The sequence below is a fragment of the Miniopterus natalensis genome, chromosome 16 (genome assembly GCF_054644295.1).
Source record: "Miniopterus natalensis isolate mMinNat1 chromosome 16, mMinNat1.hap1, whole genome shotgun sequence".
In the NCBI taxonomy this organism is placed as follows: Eukaryota; Metazoa; Chordata; class Mammalia; order Chiroptera; family Miniopteridae; genus Miniopterus; species Miniopterus natalensis.
Window position 1 is genome coordinate 43093517 of NC_142096.1, and position 18471 is coordinate 43111987.

General features: G+C 60.7%; 1 protein-coding gene across 1 annotated transcript in view; it reads left to right on the forward strand.

Moving 5' to 3' along the window:
• Positions 1-16868, forward strand: part of ADGRB1 (adhesion G protein-coupled receptor B1) — a 70960-nt gene extending 54092 nt beyond the window's left edge. Inside the window, exons 22-31 of the mRNA XM_087825528.1 lie at positions 34-103; positions 1423-1489; positions 3218-3303; positions 8238-8409; positions 10370-10465; positions 12166-12220; positions 14284-14966; positions 15572-15607; positions 15816-15899; positions 16406-16868. Of these exons, the coding sequence (XP_087681654.1) occupies positions 34-103; positions 1423-1489; positions 3218-3303; positions 8238-8409; positions 10370-10465; positions 12166-12220; positions 14284-14966; positions 15572-15607; positions 15816-15899; positions 16406-16603 (1547 nt within the window). The 3' untranslated portion in view covers positions 16604-16868. The remainder of the gene's footprint in view (positions 1-33; positions 104-1422; positions 1490-3217; positions 3304-8237; positions 8410-10369; positions 10466-12165; positions 12221-14283; positions 14967-15571; positions 15608-15815; positions 15900-16405) is intronic.
• The last annotated feature ends 1603 nt before the right edge of the window (positions 16869-18471 follow it).

The window sequence follows — 18471 nt, forward strand, 5'->3', positions numbered from 1 at the left end:
GGGACCCACTCCCTCTTTCTGGTCCTTTTCCAGGGCTCCCTGCGCTGGTCGTGGCCATTTCCGTGGGATTTACCAAGGCCAGAGGGTACAGCACCATGAACTAGTGAGTCGGGGCAGGGTGGGGATGTGCGCGAGGCCACACAGCACCCCCAGGCCCTCCCACTGCCCTAGAAGGCAATGGCTGGCTGGACCCCCATCTCACAAATGAGAATGCCAAGACTAAGAGAGAGTGAGGGCCCCAGGAGCTGGAGGCCTTCCTTCCATCAGCCAGCTCCTCCCCAGCAGTGGGCAGCAGGATCGAGAAAAATAGTGCTGGAGCAATTGGGGCCTCCTGCCTCCTCCTTGAACAGGTCCATTAGCCTCTCTGACCCCAGTTTCACCATCTGGTGGGGCGTCCACCCCTGCACCAGTGGGACTGTAGGGAGGCCCTAGATAGGACAGAGTAGGCAGTGGGGGGCCTGTTTCACAGAAGATGTCATTGAGGTCCTGAAGAATCAGCTGGGTGAGGTCCAGGGGCCTTGAAAGCCAAGTCAGGAAGCTTGGGATTACTCTAGAACCAGTGTGGCTTCCCAGGGTGGGGGGATAGGAACTGAGGCCTGCAGGGGCCATGGCTGCAGGGATGGGAAAGAAGAGAATGGCAAGAGGCAGGAGGAGCCCAGGGGGACAGAATGTGGCCGGTCCCTGGAACAAAGCCCCATCTGGGCAGTGGGGGGCATTGGACATGAATGAGGACCCAGTTACTGGAAGCTCCAGTGGGGTAAGTGCTGAGAGGAAGGAAAACCCAGCTTGCTGGGGTCAGGGGTGGATCAGGAGAAGATGGGGACATTGAAGTGGGATTCTGAAGGATGAAGAGGAGTTTGTTTGACAGACAGCATAGGGCAGAGTGCTTGGAGCAGAGGAAAAAGTACATGAAAAATACAGTGCCTTCCCTGAGCTCCAGGCTCCTGTGCACCACATTGGATGATATCCAGGAGCTTTGGGGAAATGGGCTCATGACAGTGTGGGGTGAGGAAGGGCCAGGCCAGATGTGCAGGCAATGGCCGGTAGGGACCCAGCCCAGCATTTGGGCATCATGTCAGAAAGGAGAGTCTGCGTGTGAGATTAGGGAGGGTCAAGGAGATGGGAGAGGTGATAGGTTGGGGAAGGGAGTCAGTCAGGGCACGTGGCCCTCTGCTGTGTGCCCCTGCTCTGGGCCTGCTCCTCCATTCGTAAACTGGGAGATTATGGTGCCACCTGGGGCTTCCAAGGGCGCTGAAGCTAGAGAATGAGTGTGAGTCCTTCATTCAGGGGGCCCGTCAGCCTTGCTGGGTTCCTCCTGCCCCTCTCAGCATTTCAAGTGTCCCCCCTGGGAAGCTGTGGTGTCCCCCCTGTGACAGCGCAGGGCCCAGGCCTGGTGGATAAGCAGCCTGTCTCCCTCCCCAGCTGCTGGCTCTCCCTGGAGGGGGGACTGCTGTATGCCTTCGTGGGACCAGCTGCCGCCGTTGTGCTGGTACGGATCCCGCCCCATGGTCCCAGGCTCAGGCCTTGGACTGCGCATGCTGCTCTCCGTCACTGGGGAGTAGGCCTTGTCCACAATCCCCTGCCCTGCCCTTGGGCTCCTGGGGGTGCAGAGCCTGGGCTAGGATAACCGTTTTTCACTTCTGTGATCAGTTTGCCCAGTTCTCGGGGACCAGCTCCTTTATTCCTGAAGGTACGGGCAGGGAGAGGCTGCATGCCAGGCCTGCCAATGCAGCGATTCCATGGCAGGCTGTTAAGGGCAGGCACCCAGGAGGGGTGGGAAGGGTGGGTGGTGGAAGCAGGAGCCTCTTCCCACCCATGTCCCTTCTCAGGATGCATCTGGAGGGGAGGGGCTGATCCTGACCCACTGTGGAACCCCTGCCCCAGGGTCCCTCTGGACATGGGGACATGTAGGTAAAAGGCTGGACAGGTTGGTGGCAGCCGGTGTCTTGCCCTCCTGTCCTGGCCATGGCAGGAAGGAGGTCACCCAGGAGAGTCACCTCCATCCAGCCAGACTGCAGAGCATTTGGTGGCCATGCCTGGGACCTTCTGTTCACAGGATGGTGGAAGACAGGGCCTGGGCACCCACTGAGTGTGGATAAGCCTCCCCAGACCTCTGGGCCCAGGGGCCCAGGTCCAGAGATCTACGGAGGCCGAGGGTCCCCAGGCCACAGGAACTCAGCCAGGGTCAGGCAACCTCTCTGCAGGATGGGAGCAGAGAGGAAGGCATTCAGGGGAAGCATGTGAGCTGGGACCTCCACCCTCCACCAGCAAGAGACCAGGGGAGAGGGGAGACCCAGGAGCTCCAAGGCCATGGAGGTGTCTGAGGGGGCGCCCTGGGGACACTTTCGTAGTCTCAGGTAGATAAGCAGCAGCATGAGAGACTTTCTAGGGGGCAGGTGCCAGCCCTGGGCAGTCAGGGAGACGCCTGGTGGCTGGGGTGGTCCTGAACTGAGGTCTGTGACGAGCTCCCAGGCAGAGTGCAGGAGCAGCATGGCCCCAGGCAGAGGCAGACCGAGGCCTTGGGTGGGGATGAGGTCCCCATCGTAGGTGGGCTACGAAAGCAGGGATGCTGAGAGGTGGAGAAGCACAGGGCAAGTCTGGGCATGGTGACAGCTGGACTGGAGGTCACTGAAGGTACCTTCTGTGCTCTGAGCAAGGCAAGTGCCCTGGCAGTGCAGGGGGCCGGCCTGCTCCCATGCTCACCCGGTCAGCCCCACTCACCCCCACTTCCCACACTGCAACCGGTCATGGTGATGGCAGATAGGCCTCTGGGCTGATTAGCTCAGCCCACCCCCAGCCCCAGCCCAGGGCGCCCACCCCACCCCGCTTGTGGGAAGACTTTCGTCTCCTGAGCCCCAGCTGGGTCAGCCTTTCCTTCCTCATGTCCACCCCACCTGACAGGGCTCCCAGGTCGTAGCAGAACATGTCAGGTGGGAGGCTCGAGCTTCAGTGCCCAACCCAGTCGGGCGGGAGGGTCCGTGAGGCAGGGAGGGCCCCACCTAACAGCAGGAGGAGACAGCGGGGTGAAGGGGGCACAAGTAGGGGCCAGGTTGGCAGAGTACACTCTGGTGGCTTTGCCTCTTCCTGGAGCTCCGTCCCCTGACTGGGGCGTGGGGAGCACAGCCATGGGCAGAGCATACGTTAGGTCCCCGTGTGGAGCCGGTGCCGCGCTGACCTATGCACACGCAGACACCCCACACCCCACCTCTGCCTGCAGGTGAACATGGCCATCGGGATCCTGGTATTCAACAAGCTTGTGTCCAAGGACGGCATCACAGACAAGAAGCTGAAAGAGCGGGCAGGGTAGGACCCTGAGCTCCAGCACAGCTGGGGAAATTGAGGCACAGCAATCTGTGCAGGCCCACAGCCAACCCCTGCCTTGCTCTGGCCCATTTTCTCCATCTGGCCTATGACAGGGTGGGGGTCCTATAAGGTCCTAAAAAATAGTGAAACTGATTGCTTTTGGAGACCTCACCTTTGCCAGGCCTCCCCTTCCCCATCTTGGGGTTGGGTGTCCATCCTATAGTGCCCTTGACATGGGAGAAAGGGGCAGTGGATGGGCCCGGATGTCCTCCTACCTGGGAAACAAGCCCAGAAAGGGTGGTGCCTGGCCAGAGGGCACACAGCACTGCAGGTGGCCATGCCCAACAGTGGGAGAGAGTGTGCTTGGGAGGGTGCTGCCCCTCCAGTCTGCCAGGGAACAGGACCCCCAAGTCCTGGGAGCTCCAGGGCACGGAAGCACGGTCATGGCCAGGGCCAACAGCGGGCCGGGACAGGCCCCCTCTCTGTCCTGCCCCAGCCCTCTGAGCCCTTCTCACCTTGCCTGTATCTGCTCTCTGCCCCTCACCCTGGCTGGTGTCTATGTCGGAGACCCATCCCCTCTCCCCCTCCACTCCATGCTATTCTTGTTTGGTCTGTCTGTCTCCTCTCTTCCTCTTTCTCCCTCTTCCTGCTCCTCCTGCTCTCCCTGGTGAACAAAATCTTCAGGAAACCAACCCCTTGGGTCCCTGGTGTGTTCTGGTCCTGGTTAGGAACCTGCCTTTGGGGAAGCCTGTGACCCTGTAGTACCTCACTCCAGCCAGGGAGCCTGGCCTCATGGTCTGCGGCCTGGGAAGGGGAGGCTGGCAGGCCTGCTCAGGCCCATCCCCACAGCACAGCCACTCACACGTGCCCCCCGGATAGCACCACACAGCAAGGAGGCCACAAGGCTGCACACCGCCTGGCTGAGGAACTCGAACACGCCCACCCTGTGCAGGGCACTGTCTGTTGGCGTCCTGCAGCCAGTCTTCAGGCAGGCTCTGTCATGTTCCCATCTTGCAGCTGAGCAGACTGAGACTCAGGCAGGGTGAGTGGCGAGTGGAGCGGGATTGGAGCCCAGTCAGGTGGATGCTAGAGCCCAGCATGTCTGACAGCTGCCTGCCTTTTGAGGCCCTTCCCCCTGTGCACTGGGTTCTAGGCTTGGGAGCACTCCAGACTTGCCACAGGCTGTGCAGAGGAGGCAGCCTGCACACCCCTGCGTCCACTCACACACGGTCAGGGCACACCCACAGGGTCGTCGCCCAAGTAGCTCTCAGACACCCCATCAGATGGATCCCTTGCTTCCAAGCTGGAGCAGCACATAGACCAGACATGGGGGGACCAGAAGAAGGTAGCAGTAGCCTCCATCCAAGAGTTCTGCTTTTGTGCAATTGTGGGTGGATAACTGAACACCTATGCACAGAGGAACCAGCCATGCCCTCCCGCTCCCAGGCTCTGGGTGTGTCAGGTGGAAAAAGGCCCCAAAGACACCTCTCCTCCCCTGCCCCCCAGGACCTCATCCCCATTGCCCCTCAGACCCATTCTTACTGTCCCCCCAGGACCCCACCCCCACAGAGCCCTGTCCCTTTGTCCCCACAGTATCCTATCCCTACTCCCTCCCAGGACCTCATCCCCACAAGACCCCTTTCCCGCATCTTCTGGGACCCATCCCCACTGCCCCCCAGGCCCCATCCTTTTTATCCCTCAGTCCTCCAGTCCCAGGACCCTGTCCCTCTGCCTCCCCAGGACCCCATCCCCCTATCCTCATAGAACTCTGTGCTTCTGCTCACCCGGGACCCTGTCCCCACTCCAGGAGGCTTGGGCTGCACTGCTCTCCAATTGGTTTCTGCAAGAACCGTGTCTGCTCTGTTTCAGCCTTCTATTCCACTTGTAGTAGCTGCTCCATGCTTCCCTGGGGCGCACCCCCACATGTGCCAAGTGCACCTCCAAAGCCACCAGTAATACTGTGTTAGTGCCTCTCAGTGCCCACCTGCCCCACCAGGCTCTGCTCTCTTCTGAGTCACATTTTTCTTATTTTAAGCTTTTCTTATCATTTCTGCCGCTCGCTGGGGTTCTAGGCAGTCCCTGCCTGCCCTCCCCCACTACCACCACCACCATCCCCTCCCCTCTCCCCAGGCCTCGTGAGCCAGAGAGACCAGAGAGCAGGGATTCCCCTTGGGCAGAGTACTGTGTACAGGGTGGCCGTGGGTGTGCTGTGCCTGGGCCAGTATGTGCGTACATGCGTTGAAGTGTGTGACCGTATGTGAACATGACAGGCAGTCATGGCAGTGGAAGTGGGTGGGCAGGCTCAGGGCCAGCAGGCTGGTTTACTGTGCCCTGCACCACCAAGGGCTATGAGCAGGGAAGACGGCATGGGCCTGCTAAATCTGGAGGGAGTGTGGCTCAGTTGACCAGGCACACACGTCCCTACCGTTGGACTCTCCTGTGGTCACTCCCTGAGCTGCACGCTGGGACCCAGGATGTGATGAGCCCCTGCAGAGGGCAGTGCTGGCTCGGCTGGGGAAGTGGAGCAGGCGTGGTCGCAGTGCAGGGCACGGGTCTGGGTGGGCCGGAAGCCTCTTAAGGCGCAGGGCTTGAGGGAGAGGGCTGCTCCTTCATGCCTGACCCACAGTGGCAAGCGTAGGCCACACTTGGGGATACACTGCCCTTTGGGTTCAGGCACGGCCCTCTTTCTGTTTCACACGCCAATCTCCATGGAGGGCAGCACCTCACCCTGAGATGCGGGGAACGATACCAAAAGCCTGGGGGGCCGTGACCTGTGAGGTCACGCAGCTAGTGGCCCTCCCAGTACCAGTCCACCCTGACTGCAAAGGGGGTGGATGGGGTGACTGCCCGAGGGCCTCTCTCCCTGGCTCCTCTCCGCTGATCACGCTGGAACTTGCTGCTCCATGAGGCCTCTGCAGAGGCTACGGGAATTAGTGGTTTCAGGTCCCCAAGCTCAGCCACCTGCCAGCACAGAAGCAGCAGCGATGACTGTGAGGCCTTGGGCCGAGGAAAGAGGGTGAGGAGTTGGGCAGTGCTTTTCCCAACGTGAGGGCAGGGCACATCCAGGGGTCCTGGCCAGGGAAGATCTGCTTTGAACTGAGGAAAGAGACTACTGGGCCCTGCCCACCAGGATGGGGAAGCTGAGGCCCAGAGCCAGGAAGGGGCAAAGACATCACCAGCTGTGTGTGTCTTCACAGAGGGCCCACTTGTTCAGGCTCTGTGCCAGGTGCAGCCACAGCAGGCGTGGGAGGAGGCACAGGCTGGCCATCCCAGGAGGAGGGAATGCCTGTGGGTGCAGCCCCAGCAGGGGCCCGCCAGCCTGCTGCTCCCCCATGTGCTCGTTAGCCAAGGACCTCCATGGGTTTGGGTCTTGTGCCGTGGTCAGGGCTGCTGTTTGAGAAGGGCCCATGGGAGGGGGTCCTGCAAGGAGACGCCAAGGTTGTCTAGGGAGGGGAGGGGAAGACTGGGATCCATGACGTCCAGTCCTGGAGCGCATGCTGTGCCTGGACAGGAGGGGCAGACAGCAGAGGACCCCTGGCTCTGGCCTGAACCACCAGGTGGGTGGCCAAGGAGCTGTCCTTGAGCTGGGAAGGCCTTGGGTCGGGGCAGGACCAGGAGCTCCATCCTGGAGAAGAAACGGGACTAGGCCTGGGATTGGGGACCTTGGTCTTAGCGACTGGCCGGGGGGTGGAAGAGAATGAGGAAGAGGGGGTAAAGGAGGGCCACGGGGGGCCAGGAGGCAGGCGTGGCCACTCTGCCGTCTCAGGGAGGCCTGGAGGTGAGTACGGACATGCCCCAGCCTTTGCAGTTGGTCCCCTTGCAGGTCCTGGGCCGTAGGGCAGAGTGTGCAACCTGGGAGAGGTCCTGCCCCTGACCCCCTGGCCCCCAAGGCCCTCTGGTTTGGGGGACCTTGTCCCGGCTGGACCCCAGGCCCTCTCAGCCTCTCTCCCCCCAGCCCTGAGTCCCCAGTTCCTTCCTGGTGGCCCTGCCCTAGATCCCTCTTCTAATCTCCTGCCCCACCTGCTCTGCTTGTCCTGTGAGGGAGGAGGGAGCAAGGGGTCGAGGCCAGGTCCCTTTGTGATTGTGACAGTGCCCCCAGCAACCCCTCAAAATCCCTGCAGGCAGTCACTCACCCATGAGGGCAGAGCTCACCCTGGTTGGGTCCTCAGGCCGCAGTGGCCCTGAGAAGCATAATAGTGACCAGGATGGGCCATGTTTCCTAAGCACTAGTTGCATGCCAGGTGCCCTGCTAACACTTTCTGTACTCAGAACAGCCCCTTGAGGTGGCATAGTGTCCCCACTGCATGATCCAGGAGACAGGCTCAGAGTGGGCACACAAGTAGCCTGTAATGTTGCAGGGAGGGGCCTGGGCAAGGAGGGCAATGACTAAAGGGGCTGTGCTCCTGGAGGACTCCCTGGATGAGGAGCTGAGGGCTGTGGGGCAGAGGCAGCCCCTTCCCTGGGACGGACAGAGAAGGGCTCACCAAGAGGAGGAAGCGCCTGTCCGTCTGTTCCTGTCTGTCTCTGCCCCTACCTGCCTAGCCTTGTCTGTCCTGTCATCTCCTCTCCCAGACTCTCTCCTCTCTCCCTCCCTCTCTGTCCAGAGCTCAGAGGCCTGACCAAGCACCCTTCCTTGTGGCTTCCTGGACAGTCAGGAAGCCAGGTGTCCCAGAGAGCTCCCTCCCTCACTGGGCACCAACCTCCTGAGTCCCTGGCTCCCCTGGGAGCCCTTATTGCTGGCAGAACTCGGCCAGATTGGTCAGGGAAAGGGTCCCTACAGATGACAGGGAGGGGTGATGAGCCCCTGGAAGAGCAGACACAGCCCAGACCGGGGGAGGGAGATGGGGGCTGAGGCCAGGTCCGGGCCTGGGTGTCCCCTCCCAGGTGTGGCCTGGGCTTCAGGCCAGGCAGCCATGACGTGGCCCTGTCTGCAGGGCCTCACTGTGGAGCTCCTGCGTGGTGCTGCCGCTGCTGGCACTGACCTGGATGTCGGCCGTGCTCGCCGTCACCGACCGCCGCTCCACCCTCTTCCAGATCCTCTTTGCCGTCTTTGACTCGCTGGAGGGTTTCGTCATAGTGATGGTGCACTGCATCCTACGGAGAGAGGTGGGCGCGGTGGGCACGGTGGTGTCAGCAATCGTGGTGGGCACGGTGGGCCTGCAGGTACCCCAGGCTGCTGAGCAGCCAGCCTGGCCCTGGAACTAAGACATTCCTGTGCCCCGAGCTGGCTCAGTCCCCGGGTGCGGGGGTGGGCAGGTACTCTGTCCTCCTGGGGCCCGTGGGAGCCACCAGAGATGTGAGCAGATTTCATGGCATCTGAGACTCCTATTCTGGCATTTTCTGCATCTCTTCAGAGGTAGCTAGAGAAGGTTTTCACCCAGTGACATCCCAATTGCCACCTGACTGGTAGCAACGGTTAAGGTGATGTCCCCATTCTTGGAATAGTTGAAATGTGAAAAAACATGCTTCGTGACATTGATGGACTCTGTGCTTCTTCAAGGTCTCGTGGAGAGCAGTGAGGCCTGGCACAGGGTCTTATGAGAGCATTGACGGCAGGGCACCAAGTCCCAGGACCAGGACGTCAGCGGGGGCTGAAGGGGCGGGAGTGGGCAGGCAGATTACGCTCCCCCTTGGGACCCCCTCGAAGGATGGCAGAGGGATTTGTTAAAGCACACAGATGTGAACGGATAAAGAAAGGGAGAGGAGGCAACAGTGACAAAACCTGGGAGGCTGGGAAGCAGAACTCAGCCCAGCTCGAAGCTGCAGCAGGAGACACGGGAGCTGCCGGCTCACGCCACTGAGACCCAGAGAGCTTCAGGCGGTGGGGCCACCAGGGCCCTCTGGATGCCTAGGGAAGGCCAGGAGTGGGGCTGCTGTTTCTCTGTTTAGGGAGCAGCTTTGATCCCCCCTGAACTGGCAGCCCCTCCTGGAACTTCACTGTCTGGGGTTGCACACAGGCCTGGAGGCACCTGTGCAGCTGAAGATACAGATGCTGTACTGAGAACGTATGTGGGAAAACGTGTGCCGACCTCGGTCACCCTGCCAGCCGAGGCCCCTCACAAGCTCATAATACAGCCTGGGGAGATGTGGACCCCCCCCTCCTCAGGCTCCAACCACAGGGAAAAGCAAGAGGATGAAGACCTGAAGTTTCTGCCATCAAAGTGGCTCCAGTGGGTCCTGAAACCCAAGGACCTGAAGACAGCTTGCAACGGAAAGCCACAGATCTACCTAGTGGGCCACAGAGACGGCCCAGTGGAAAGAAACATCACAGACCCCACAGTGACATCCTCAGAGAGGAAAGGCCCACATGTGCCACATCCTGATCCCAGCTGGCTCATACCCTTGATCTCACAACAGTCCCTTCTGCAGACTGGCAGCTGGGAGCATTGCCTCAGATGATATCAGCCCAGGTGGTCACACACCGACCAGGCTGTAAGGCCATGCTCATGGCCCTCGGTGGCTTGACTTGTGTACAACAAGAACAGTAAGCCATGAAAAGGAACATCACAGAACAGAAAGAGAGCTCGTAGGAATTAAAAACATGAGAGCAGGAACTGAGAAGTTGTGGCCAGTTCCTCAAGGCTGTGGCCCACCAAGGAGAAGGAGGAAATTGGAAAACGATTAGAAGGTGACTGTCCCCTTCTGAAGAGTATGGCCAGTGTGGGTCACATCCCCTTGGATGGATCATACGACTGTCCTCCGGAGCAGGAGCCTTACCCCCCACAGACATATGGTCTTGCCAAAGACACTTGTGGACACTCAGGCTGGGTATCCCCCGAGTCAGTGAGGGCCAGGAGGCCGTGGTGTGAAGGACAGGTCTGGACACCAGGTGACCCTCCTCAGCCTGAGGGCAGGTCTGACCAGAAGCACCCACAGCTTGTGCTCAGGGGCCCAGAATGCCACGTTTAGAGTTCTCACCACAAAGGGCACAGAGCCTCTCAGACAGGCGGAGGCTGCGCCCAGGCTCTGGGCCTGTGTGAATCAACTTCCCTCTGGGCACCACACCAGAGGTCTAGCCCTTGTTGGGCAGGAGCTGTCACTGACCGCCTGTGCTCTCCCTCTCCAGGTCCAGGATGCTGTGAAGTGCCGAGTGGTGGATCGCCAGGAAGAGGGCAACGGGGATTCAGGGGGCTCCTTCCAGAACGGCCACGCCCAGCTCATGGTAGGGCTCGGAGCTGGGGGCCCAGGCTGCCTGAGCTCTCTAGACCTCAAAACCCCTCCAGGAGGAACTCTGAGCCCAGATTGAGGTTGAGGAAACGGGCTCCCCAGGGCAAAATCTCTGGTCTAGGGTTTGGGGATGGGCAGGTAGAGTTGATGAGAGTCTGGGTGGGGCTGGTATCCAGCCCGTGTCCACCCCCTAGTACCAGCAGTGTACTTTGGTCAGACACCACCCTATGGGTGTCCCTGCCCTTGTCTCAGCCTTGTCCTCTTCGGCTTCTCCCTTGTCCACTCACCCCCCACCCTGCTGTGGTTCTGTCCTCAGCCAGATCCCCTTAGGCCTGACCTTAGATCCTCCAGCCCCAGATGCCGTCCTGCACACCCCGCCGTCTCCTGCTGCTCACCTTGCAGGTGTTCACTGAGACGCCACCTTCTCTAGGGAGCTCTCCCTGACTCCCCGTCAGATTGCCTGTTCCGGCCCCAGCAGTGCCCTAGGTGAATTCTCTACACTGTCATTTCAAGGTTGCTGCCCACCAGTGCACACCCGGTAGGCAGTGAGCTTAGCAGGCAGGAGGTGCTCATTCGGTCTTTGGGGTGCTTGGCCACCTTGTGGTGGTGGTTAGGGTCACAGGCAGGGCCTCAGCAGATGCTGGCCGCAGCCTGGGTAGGCTACTGGCCACCTTTGGGGTAAGGGCGGAGCCTGAGGTGGAGGAGTCCCGTCCTCGACCCCTGACACTGCTCCTGGCCTGACCTCTGACCTCAGACTTTGTGGTCTTCCTGCTAACCTGGCCTCTGCATTTTCAGGGAAAGAACTTGCAGGTTTGAGATTAAGGGTCCTTACCCCCACTGGAGGCCACACATCAGCCTGGGGGTGGCCCCAGTCGGATTCCCCAGCTCCTAGTTTGGGGTGGGGCAGGTGCTGTAAATGGTAGGGACCATGGCCACTGCTCAAAGGGCAGCTGGTGCCCTTCCCAGCACTGGACATCTGCATCACAGCCCTGCTGTGCCTCAGTTTCCTCATTCCCCAGGGCTGTGGCAAGGACTGAAGGGGTGACATGGGGCAGGTCCCTAGGCACCACACCTTAGCAAGTGGTGACCTGGGCAGCAGGGGCCTCTAGTGGGGGGCCATATGTGCCCCATTGGAGGGATGTAAGGGACAGCAAAGGGGTTCTTGTACTGGAGGTCCAGGGAAATGGGGCAAGGAAGACTGAGGCCAGAGGGGCAAGAACATGCTTGAGCTATGGTGGGACTGGCCTCCCACTTCCCAGCCAATCCATGAACACCCTGGAGGGAGAATGTGTTCACATGTGTGTGTGCACACATGCACTCACTTGCTTACACATGCATACATTTGCACATGTGCGCAGACGTATGCACACATCATAATGCCTGTGCATGCACGTGTGCACTCATGTATACACGTGAACATGCACACATGGTGCGAGCATTCAGGGCGTGGCCACTCTCCAGGAGTTCACTTTGTGTGAACACATCAACACATGGGCACCCTTGAATGTGTGGACCCCCTTAGCCCTCAGGAGTGTGCACACAGACACGCGCGGGCACACATGCTCCTCCAAGGTGTTGCTGAAGCTCCAGTGTGACCCTTCCCCACCAGCCATCAGGCATTGTGGTGCTCAGGGCAGCAGCCCAGCCCTGCCCACTGGCCCACAGGCCCTCACCTGCCTTGTCTCTGTCTTGCAGACGGACTTTGAGAAGGATGTGGATCTGGCCTGTAGATCAGGTGAGCGCCTGACAGGTGAGAGCGACAGGTGGCCCTCGCCTGGGCCCACTTCTTTTTCTTTCTTCGTTTATCTGTTCATTCATCTGTCCTCATCCTACCCCTGCCTCCCGCAGCCCACCCAGACCAAGGAGATGCTGCCCTGGGAGCCCTGGCCTGAGCAGGCAGACATGGGCCCTCCCCAGGGTCTGGGCCTAACACAGACCTTGGTTTGCAGGCAGTCTGTGGGGCAGGGGACATCTGTGCTGGTAGAGTTCTCAGCCCTGGAGAGGACCGCTTGGGGCCTCCCTGCCCAGCCCCACCCTCTTCCCATTGTGCCCCAGTCCTCAGCACCCCCAGACACTGCCCATCTCCGCCTCCACCCTCCTCCTCGTAGTGGCAGTGAGGCTGAGCAAGCTCTGTCCCCCGCCCCACCTTCCCCCTCTCTCACCCCTGCCCGCTCTCCCTTGAGGGTTCGTGTCCTGTGTTGCTTTCATTCATTGTTAGTCCAGCCGTGGAGAAGGAGCAAGGTGAATCTTCATGTGGTGGGAAATCAGTGGGAGCACAGGAAAAGAGGAAGGACCCACTGCTAAGCCCTAGGCTAGTGCTGAGCTTCCTGGAAGGAAGGGCAAGAAGGGAATTAATTGCCCAGTGAAAGGAAGCTACCCAAGTGCCATTGTTCTGTGAGCCAAGGGTCTAAGGCACTGACTGGCAGTTGTTCTGGGGGGTGACCCTCTGTCTGTCAGATATTTGAGAAACACCGTCTCTAGAGACAGCCCTGGAGAGCTGCTGGGACAGCCCCAGGTGGGATGTGTCAGCTGTTGCCAGATAAACCCAGGAGGGCTTCCTGGAGGAGGTGATCTCTGGATTGGACTGAATAAGAACAGCAGCCGCTCCCTCTTAAGGTCATGTTATCTAGCCAACCTCCCTGAGAGGTGGCCTCAAGACTTGGGAGCTTTGGGGGCCTGGCCTGGCCTTGTTTGGGTGGTACTGGCCTCTCCGAGCTTCCATCTCCTTCCTCATTAGGAAGATAGCCCAGCCTGACCCAAGGTCTCCTGAACAACAAGTGACTATTGGCTGTGAGGTTGGGAATGGTTAGGAAGGGGTGTCACAAACAGAACCAAGCATTGAGCGTGTGGGAGGCAGGGTCCTTGTGTGGGCAGGCACAGGGTGGGGTAGGCATCCCAACAAGGGGCCACGCCCTGAAGGAGTTTAGGTTGTATGCTGAGTTCATGGGCGGCACATAGCCTGGTACACAGCGCTTGAGACTTTGATGGGAGGGGGGAGCAAGGGAGGCAGCAAACATGGGGCCCTTTCTGACCCTGGTGGGGCACAGGTTTGGCTGAGAAGATGGCAGGTCCCCTGTTGGGCCACATGGAGTGGAGGTTAGGGCTGCAGGCGAGGGGGCAGAGTGTTGGTGTCCAGCGTGTGGAGAAGAGAAGGGGCAGGGAGGGTGGCCTGAGAAGCTCGGACTTGTAGCAGGAGCGTGACCGTTGTCCTGCAATTCGGAGGCTGTGTGCTGATGAGATGGGATGTGGGAGGCTGCTGACAAGCTCTGGTCCTGGGGCTGGTTAGAGGTGTGGCATGGGAACCAGGCCACCTGGTCAGTGGGGAGGGCTGCGGTCTGAGAGGCTTCCTGAGGATGGGCCTGAGTGGGACTGGGTGGGCAGCCGGACCTGGCAACTTTGGGCTCTCCAAGGGCCAGCCAAGGCTGAAGTGATTGGTAGGATCAAAGGGGGGGGGGGGGGCATGCCAGAGCCCAGGTCAGAGGTCATGGCAGCCTGGCCCCCCTGCAGCTGAACAGAAGATTGGGGCGCTGGGCCCCCTGGAACAGGCTGTCCTGCCCACATTGAGGAGCTGTGTCCCTGCACATCTGGGCAGCATTAGTCACCTCAGGACCATCAGAGGCCACCCAGCTCCTAGAAGAGCAGTGTGTGGGTGGTGGTCATCTGTCTTGCTGTGGGGGTTCACACTGGCACCCTGTGTCCCGGCCTTGTTTGAAAGTACAAAAGGAACCCTGGCTACTGCAGCACCAGACACAGGAGGGGATGTGCCCAGTGGGGTCCTGGCCAGGCCACTCTTACCCCCCACCTGTCCCTCAGTGCTGAACAAGGACATCGCAGCTTGCCGCACAGCCACCATCACGGGCACACTCAAGCGGCCCTCACTGCCCGAGGAGGAGAAGCTGAAGCTGGCCCACACCAAGGTGCCACCCCCCAACTTCAACAGCCTACCAGCCAACGTGTCCAAGCTACACACACACAGCTCCCCCCGCTGCCCCGGCGGCCCCCTGCCAGACTTCCCCAACCACTCACTGACCCTCAAGAAGGGCCGCGCACCCAAGTCCTCCTTCGTGGGTGATGGGGACATCTTCAGGAAGCTGGACTCGGAGCTGAGCCGGGCCCAGGAGAAGGCCCTGGACACAAGCTACGTGATCCTGCCCACGGCCACAGCCACACTGCGGCCCAAGCCCCAGGAAGAACCCAAGTACAGCATCCACATCGACCAGATGCCACAAACGCGCCTCATCCACCTCAGCATGGCAACCGACGCCAGCCTCCCTGCCCGCAGCCCACCCTCCCGCCAGCCCCCTGAGGCACCCCCTGCCCAGCCCCCACCGCCACCCCCTCCACCCCCTCCACCCCCCCAGCAGCCTCTGCCCCCACCGCCCACCTTGGAGCCGGTGCCCTCCAGCCTGGGGGAGCCCACCACCCACCTGGGGCCCGGCACAGGGGCTGGGACCAAGAATGAGAGCGTCTCCACCTTGTCCGTGAGCTCCCTGGAGGTGAGGGCTGCCAGGTGGTTGGGGGCTGTAGCCAGCAAAGGTGGGGTGACATCCTGGGCTCCTCAGGTTTGGGCTGGCAGCCAGTATCAGGGGGGCCAGCATCCTGACGTCACCTGCTGGAAGAGTCCCATTGGCTTGGCCTAGAACCAAGGTGTCCTTACTCTGCCCAGAGGGAATGGCATCTGCTGCCCAGCAAACCCCCTGGCCCTGCTGCACCCTCGTGATGGGGAGTTTGCTGCCTGTGTTACAACCTCTGGTCAGGTGGTCCCCAGAGAGTGGTCTCACTCCTTGCGAGAGGCTCAAGGACCCACAGCCTGCACTTGAACCTGCTCGGGTCTAGCCCCTTCTGTGGTTGGATGTTCACTGCAAGTCGCTCCTTAGATCAGCCTGAAACCTGAAGTTGACCCCCAAGCCTCTCTCAGCCTGTAGGACATGTACTCAGAGACTGGGGGGTGGGGAGCAGCCAGGTGCAGCACCCCAGGGATATGCATGGGATGAGGGAGGTTCCTGCTACCCCATCCTCAGGCAAAGAGAGGCCAGGACTTGAAATTGGGGAGATTTTAGGGAACTGATTACAAATGCACACAAACCCCTTCTCCCCTTAGAGGCGGAAATCGCGGTATGCAGAACTGGACTTCGAGGTGGGTCCTCATGTTCCTTCCCCCAAACACCTGGGGCAGGTGTGTTCTGAGTCCCTGACCAGGCAGCTCAGGCTGGTCCAGCAGGCCGGGAGTGGGGGGGAAGAGGACCCTCCCTCATCTGGACCAGGAGTCTGCGCACAGGTGGGCGGGGGTGGGGCATGGCAGCCCCCTCCAGGCTCAGGACTCTCTGGCCCTCCTCCCCCTGCAGAAAATCATGCACACGCGGAAGCGGCACCAGGACATGTTCCAGGACCTGAACCGGAAGCTGCAGCATTCGGACAAGGACAAGGAGGTGTCTGGGGGCAGTGGGGTCTTGGGGCACTGGAATGAGACCGTGGGTGTGGGGCAGGGCAGCCAAGAGAGAGCCCTTTTCCTTCCTTCGTCTGACCCCATTTCATTCATTTGTCCATTCGTCCAAACTTTCCCTGGCTAGCCTGGCCTGGCCCAGCCCACGATGCACCCAGGAGGGACTGAGGCTCATCTAGAAGGGGGAGCCGGGGCAGCCTGGGCAACGTTGCCTCTCAAAGGAGGGGACAGCCAAGCCAGGGGTGCTGAGCAGACAAGGGCCTCCAGCTGCCCTTCCCTGCAGGCTGCCCCGGACCCTAACGTGGTAGCGGTGCCACAGCCCCTGTGCAGCCTGGGGAAGGCTCTGCTCTGGCCTTCCCGCCAGTGCTGGGCCTCCTGCTGCCCCGCCCATGCCTCTCTGGTCCCTCCTTGTGGTTCCGACTCCTGTCTGCATGCTTTTCTCCCTCCCCATCTCTCTCCACCCCACCCCGTCCACTGCCTGCTGGCCGACAGCCAGAAAAGCAGCAGACGCCCAACAAGCGGCCCTGGGAGAGCCTCCGGAAAGCCCATGGGCCACCCGCGTGGGTGAAAAAGGAGCTGGAGCCACTGCCACCATCGCCACTGGAGCTGCGGAGCGTGGAGTGGGAGAAGTCAGGCGCCACCATCCCACTGGTGGGCCAGGACATCATCGACCTCCAGACTGAGGTCTGAGTGGGCAGGCGGTGGCCACACACCAGGCACAGAGGAGGGATGCTGCTCTGCCCACTTCTGCCGCAGGACGCAGGACGGGCACAGACACACTCAAGGGCAGCAGGCCAGGCCCGCGCCCCGCCTCAGGGCACTCAGACAGTGGCCAGGCGGAGATTCGCAGTGCTGGGACCACAGACGGGACAGGAAGCGGTGGCCCCTGTGGCACAGGGCCCCAGAGGCCAGAAGGTGCCTCAGACTGTGCCCTCCTCGGACCCAGCCTGGTGGTCGAATGTCTGGTGGTCGAATGGGCAGCCACAGACAATGGCCAGGCTGGATGTGGCCAGCACCCCCGGGATGCCCACCTGAGCCTCTGCAACAGAGGATCAGCCTGCTTGGCCTGGCCGGCCTGGCACCATTTTTTAGAAACCCCCATCCCTTGGGAAACAGCCAGCCCCCACTCCCTCCCAGGGCCTGGGCCTCCTGGTCCCAGGCAGGGGGCATAGCCCTCTCTCTGCCTGCCCCAGGGCCAGGACTAGAGGCCCACCCCGGGGTGAAGCAGGGGCAGGGAATCTATTTTTTCTCTCCTTTTCTTTTCTTCAATAAAAAGAATTAAAAACCCACGTCCTCTCTGTGTGGCCTTCCTCTGGGCAGCACGCAGGCCAGGGCCCCTCAGGCTGGGGCTGGGCTTTGCTTACCAGCCTTGGTCCCTCCGCCAGTAGAGAGGGCTGGGGAGGCCTGGTTGGCACCTCAGCTTTACTCTGCCCTGCACCCTGCTTGAGTGTCAGGACTCACTCTCTCCCCCATGGGCCATGGCAGCCTCTAGTCTCCTAGAAGGGCTGTGAGGGAACCTGATGGGGGATCTAGGGTGCTGAGGGGCCCCCTACACCTCCCTCTTCAGTCTTCAAGACTCGAAGCGGCAGGCATTTGACTCCCTGGGCCCTGAGTCATTGCAGGAGGGCAATCTGAGACAATAAAAGAAATGCAGAATGGCAGACATGGGGAGAGGGAGGGATCCTCAGAGCCCTGGGACGATGACTCCTTTTGGCTGGCCTTGGGGCGCTACCATCTTCTCCAGAGCCCCTGCCCTCCTCTGTGTCACTGCGGTCCCCCCACCACCTCCTTTGTTCCTGGGGCAGGGCCAGGACAGGCTGGACTTGGGCCACATTCTTAGGTCCCAGGACACCCCCTATCATTGAGGTTCCTGCCTCCAGGCCTTGGTGGTCCCCACTGTCAAAGAGGCAGGTGTGAGGGACAAATGTGAACACACCCAGAGCTGCTCTCCTACACCTGGGTGCAGGGTACATGCCAGACCCCCTTCACCGTCCCACCCATCCTTCGTTCCTTTGCCGCATCCCACCTTGGCTCACAGCCCATGATCTCTCCGTTTCTGAGCAAAAGCAGCCAGGGAGCAGAAACGCACACTGGTCCTGCCTCTTCTCCGTGCTTCCAGCAGGGGGTAGCCTGAGCTGCTGCAGGGAGCCCAGCCAGGGAGCCCAGAGGCTGGAAGAGAGGGTTGGTCAGGCCCCTCCCCCACGGCCTCAGGCAGCCAAGGGCAGTGGACAAAAGCCCCAAGCCAAAGAAGGAGTGTGCAGGTGGGTCATTTGAAGGCCCCAGTGCCTGGAGATTATGCCCCACCCCCCATTTCATTCAGAATGAAAACAATGAAGCCAAGCTGAAAGGGGCTACCTGGCATGGGGTTCCCACGATGACCTACCCATCACTCCCTGTTCAGCATTCAGCTCCTGGGAACCTTGCCTAGAGTTTTCACCAGCAGATGGAGCTGGGATGGGGTGGGCGCTGCCTCCTGCCTGAGTGAGGGCAGTGACCATAGATGAGATGTCAATAGAGAGGGAGGGGAGTGTGGCCATGCAGCAGCCAAGAGGAGCTGG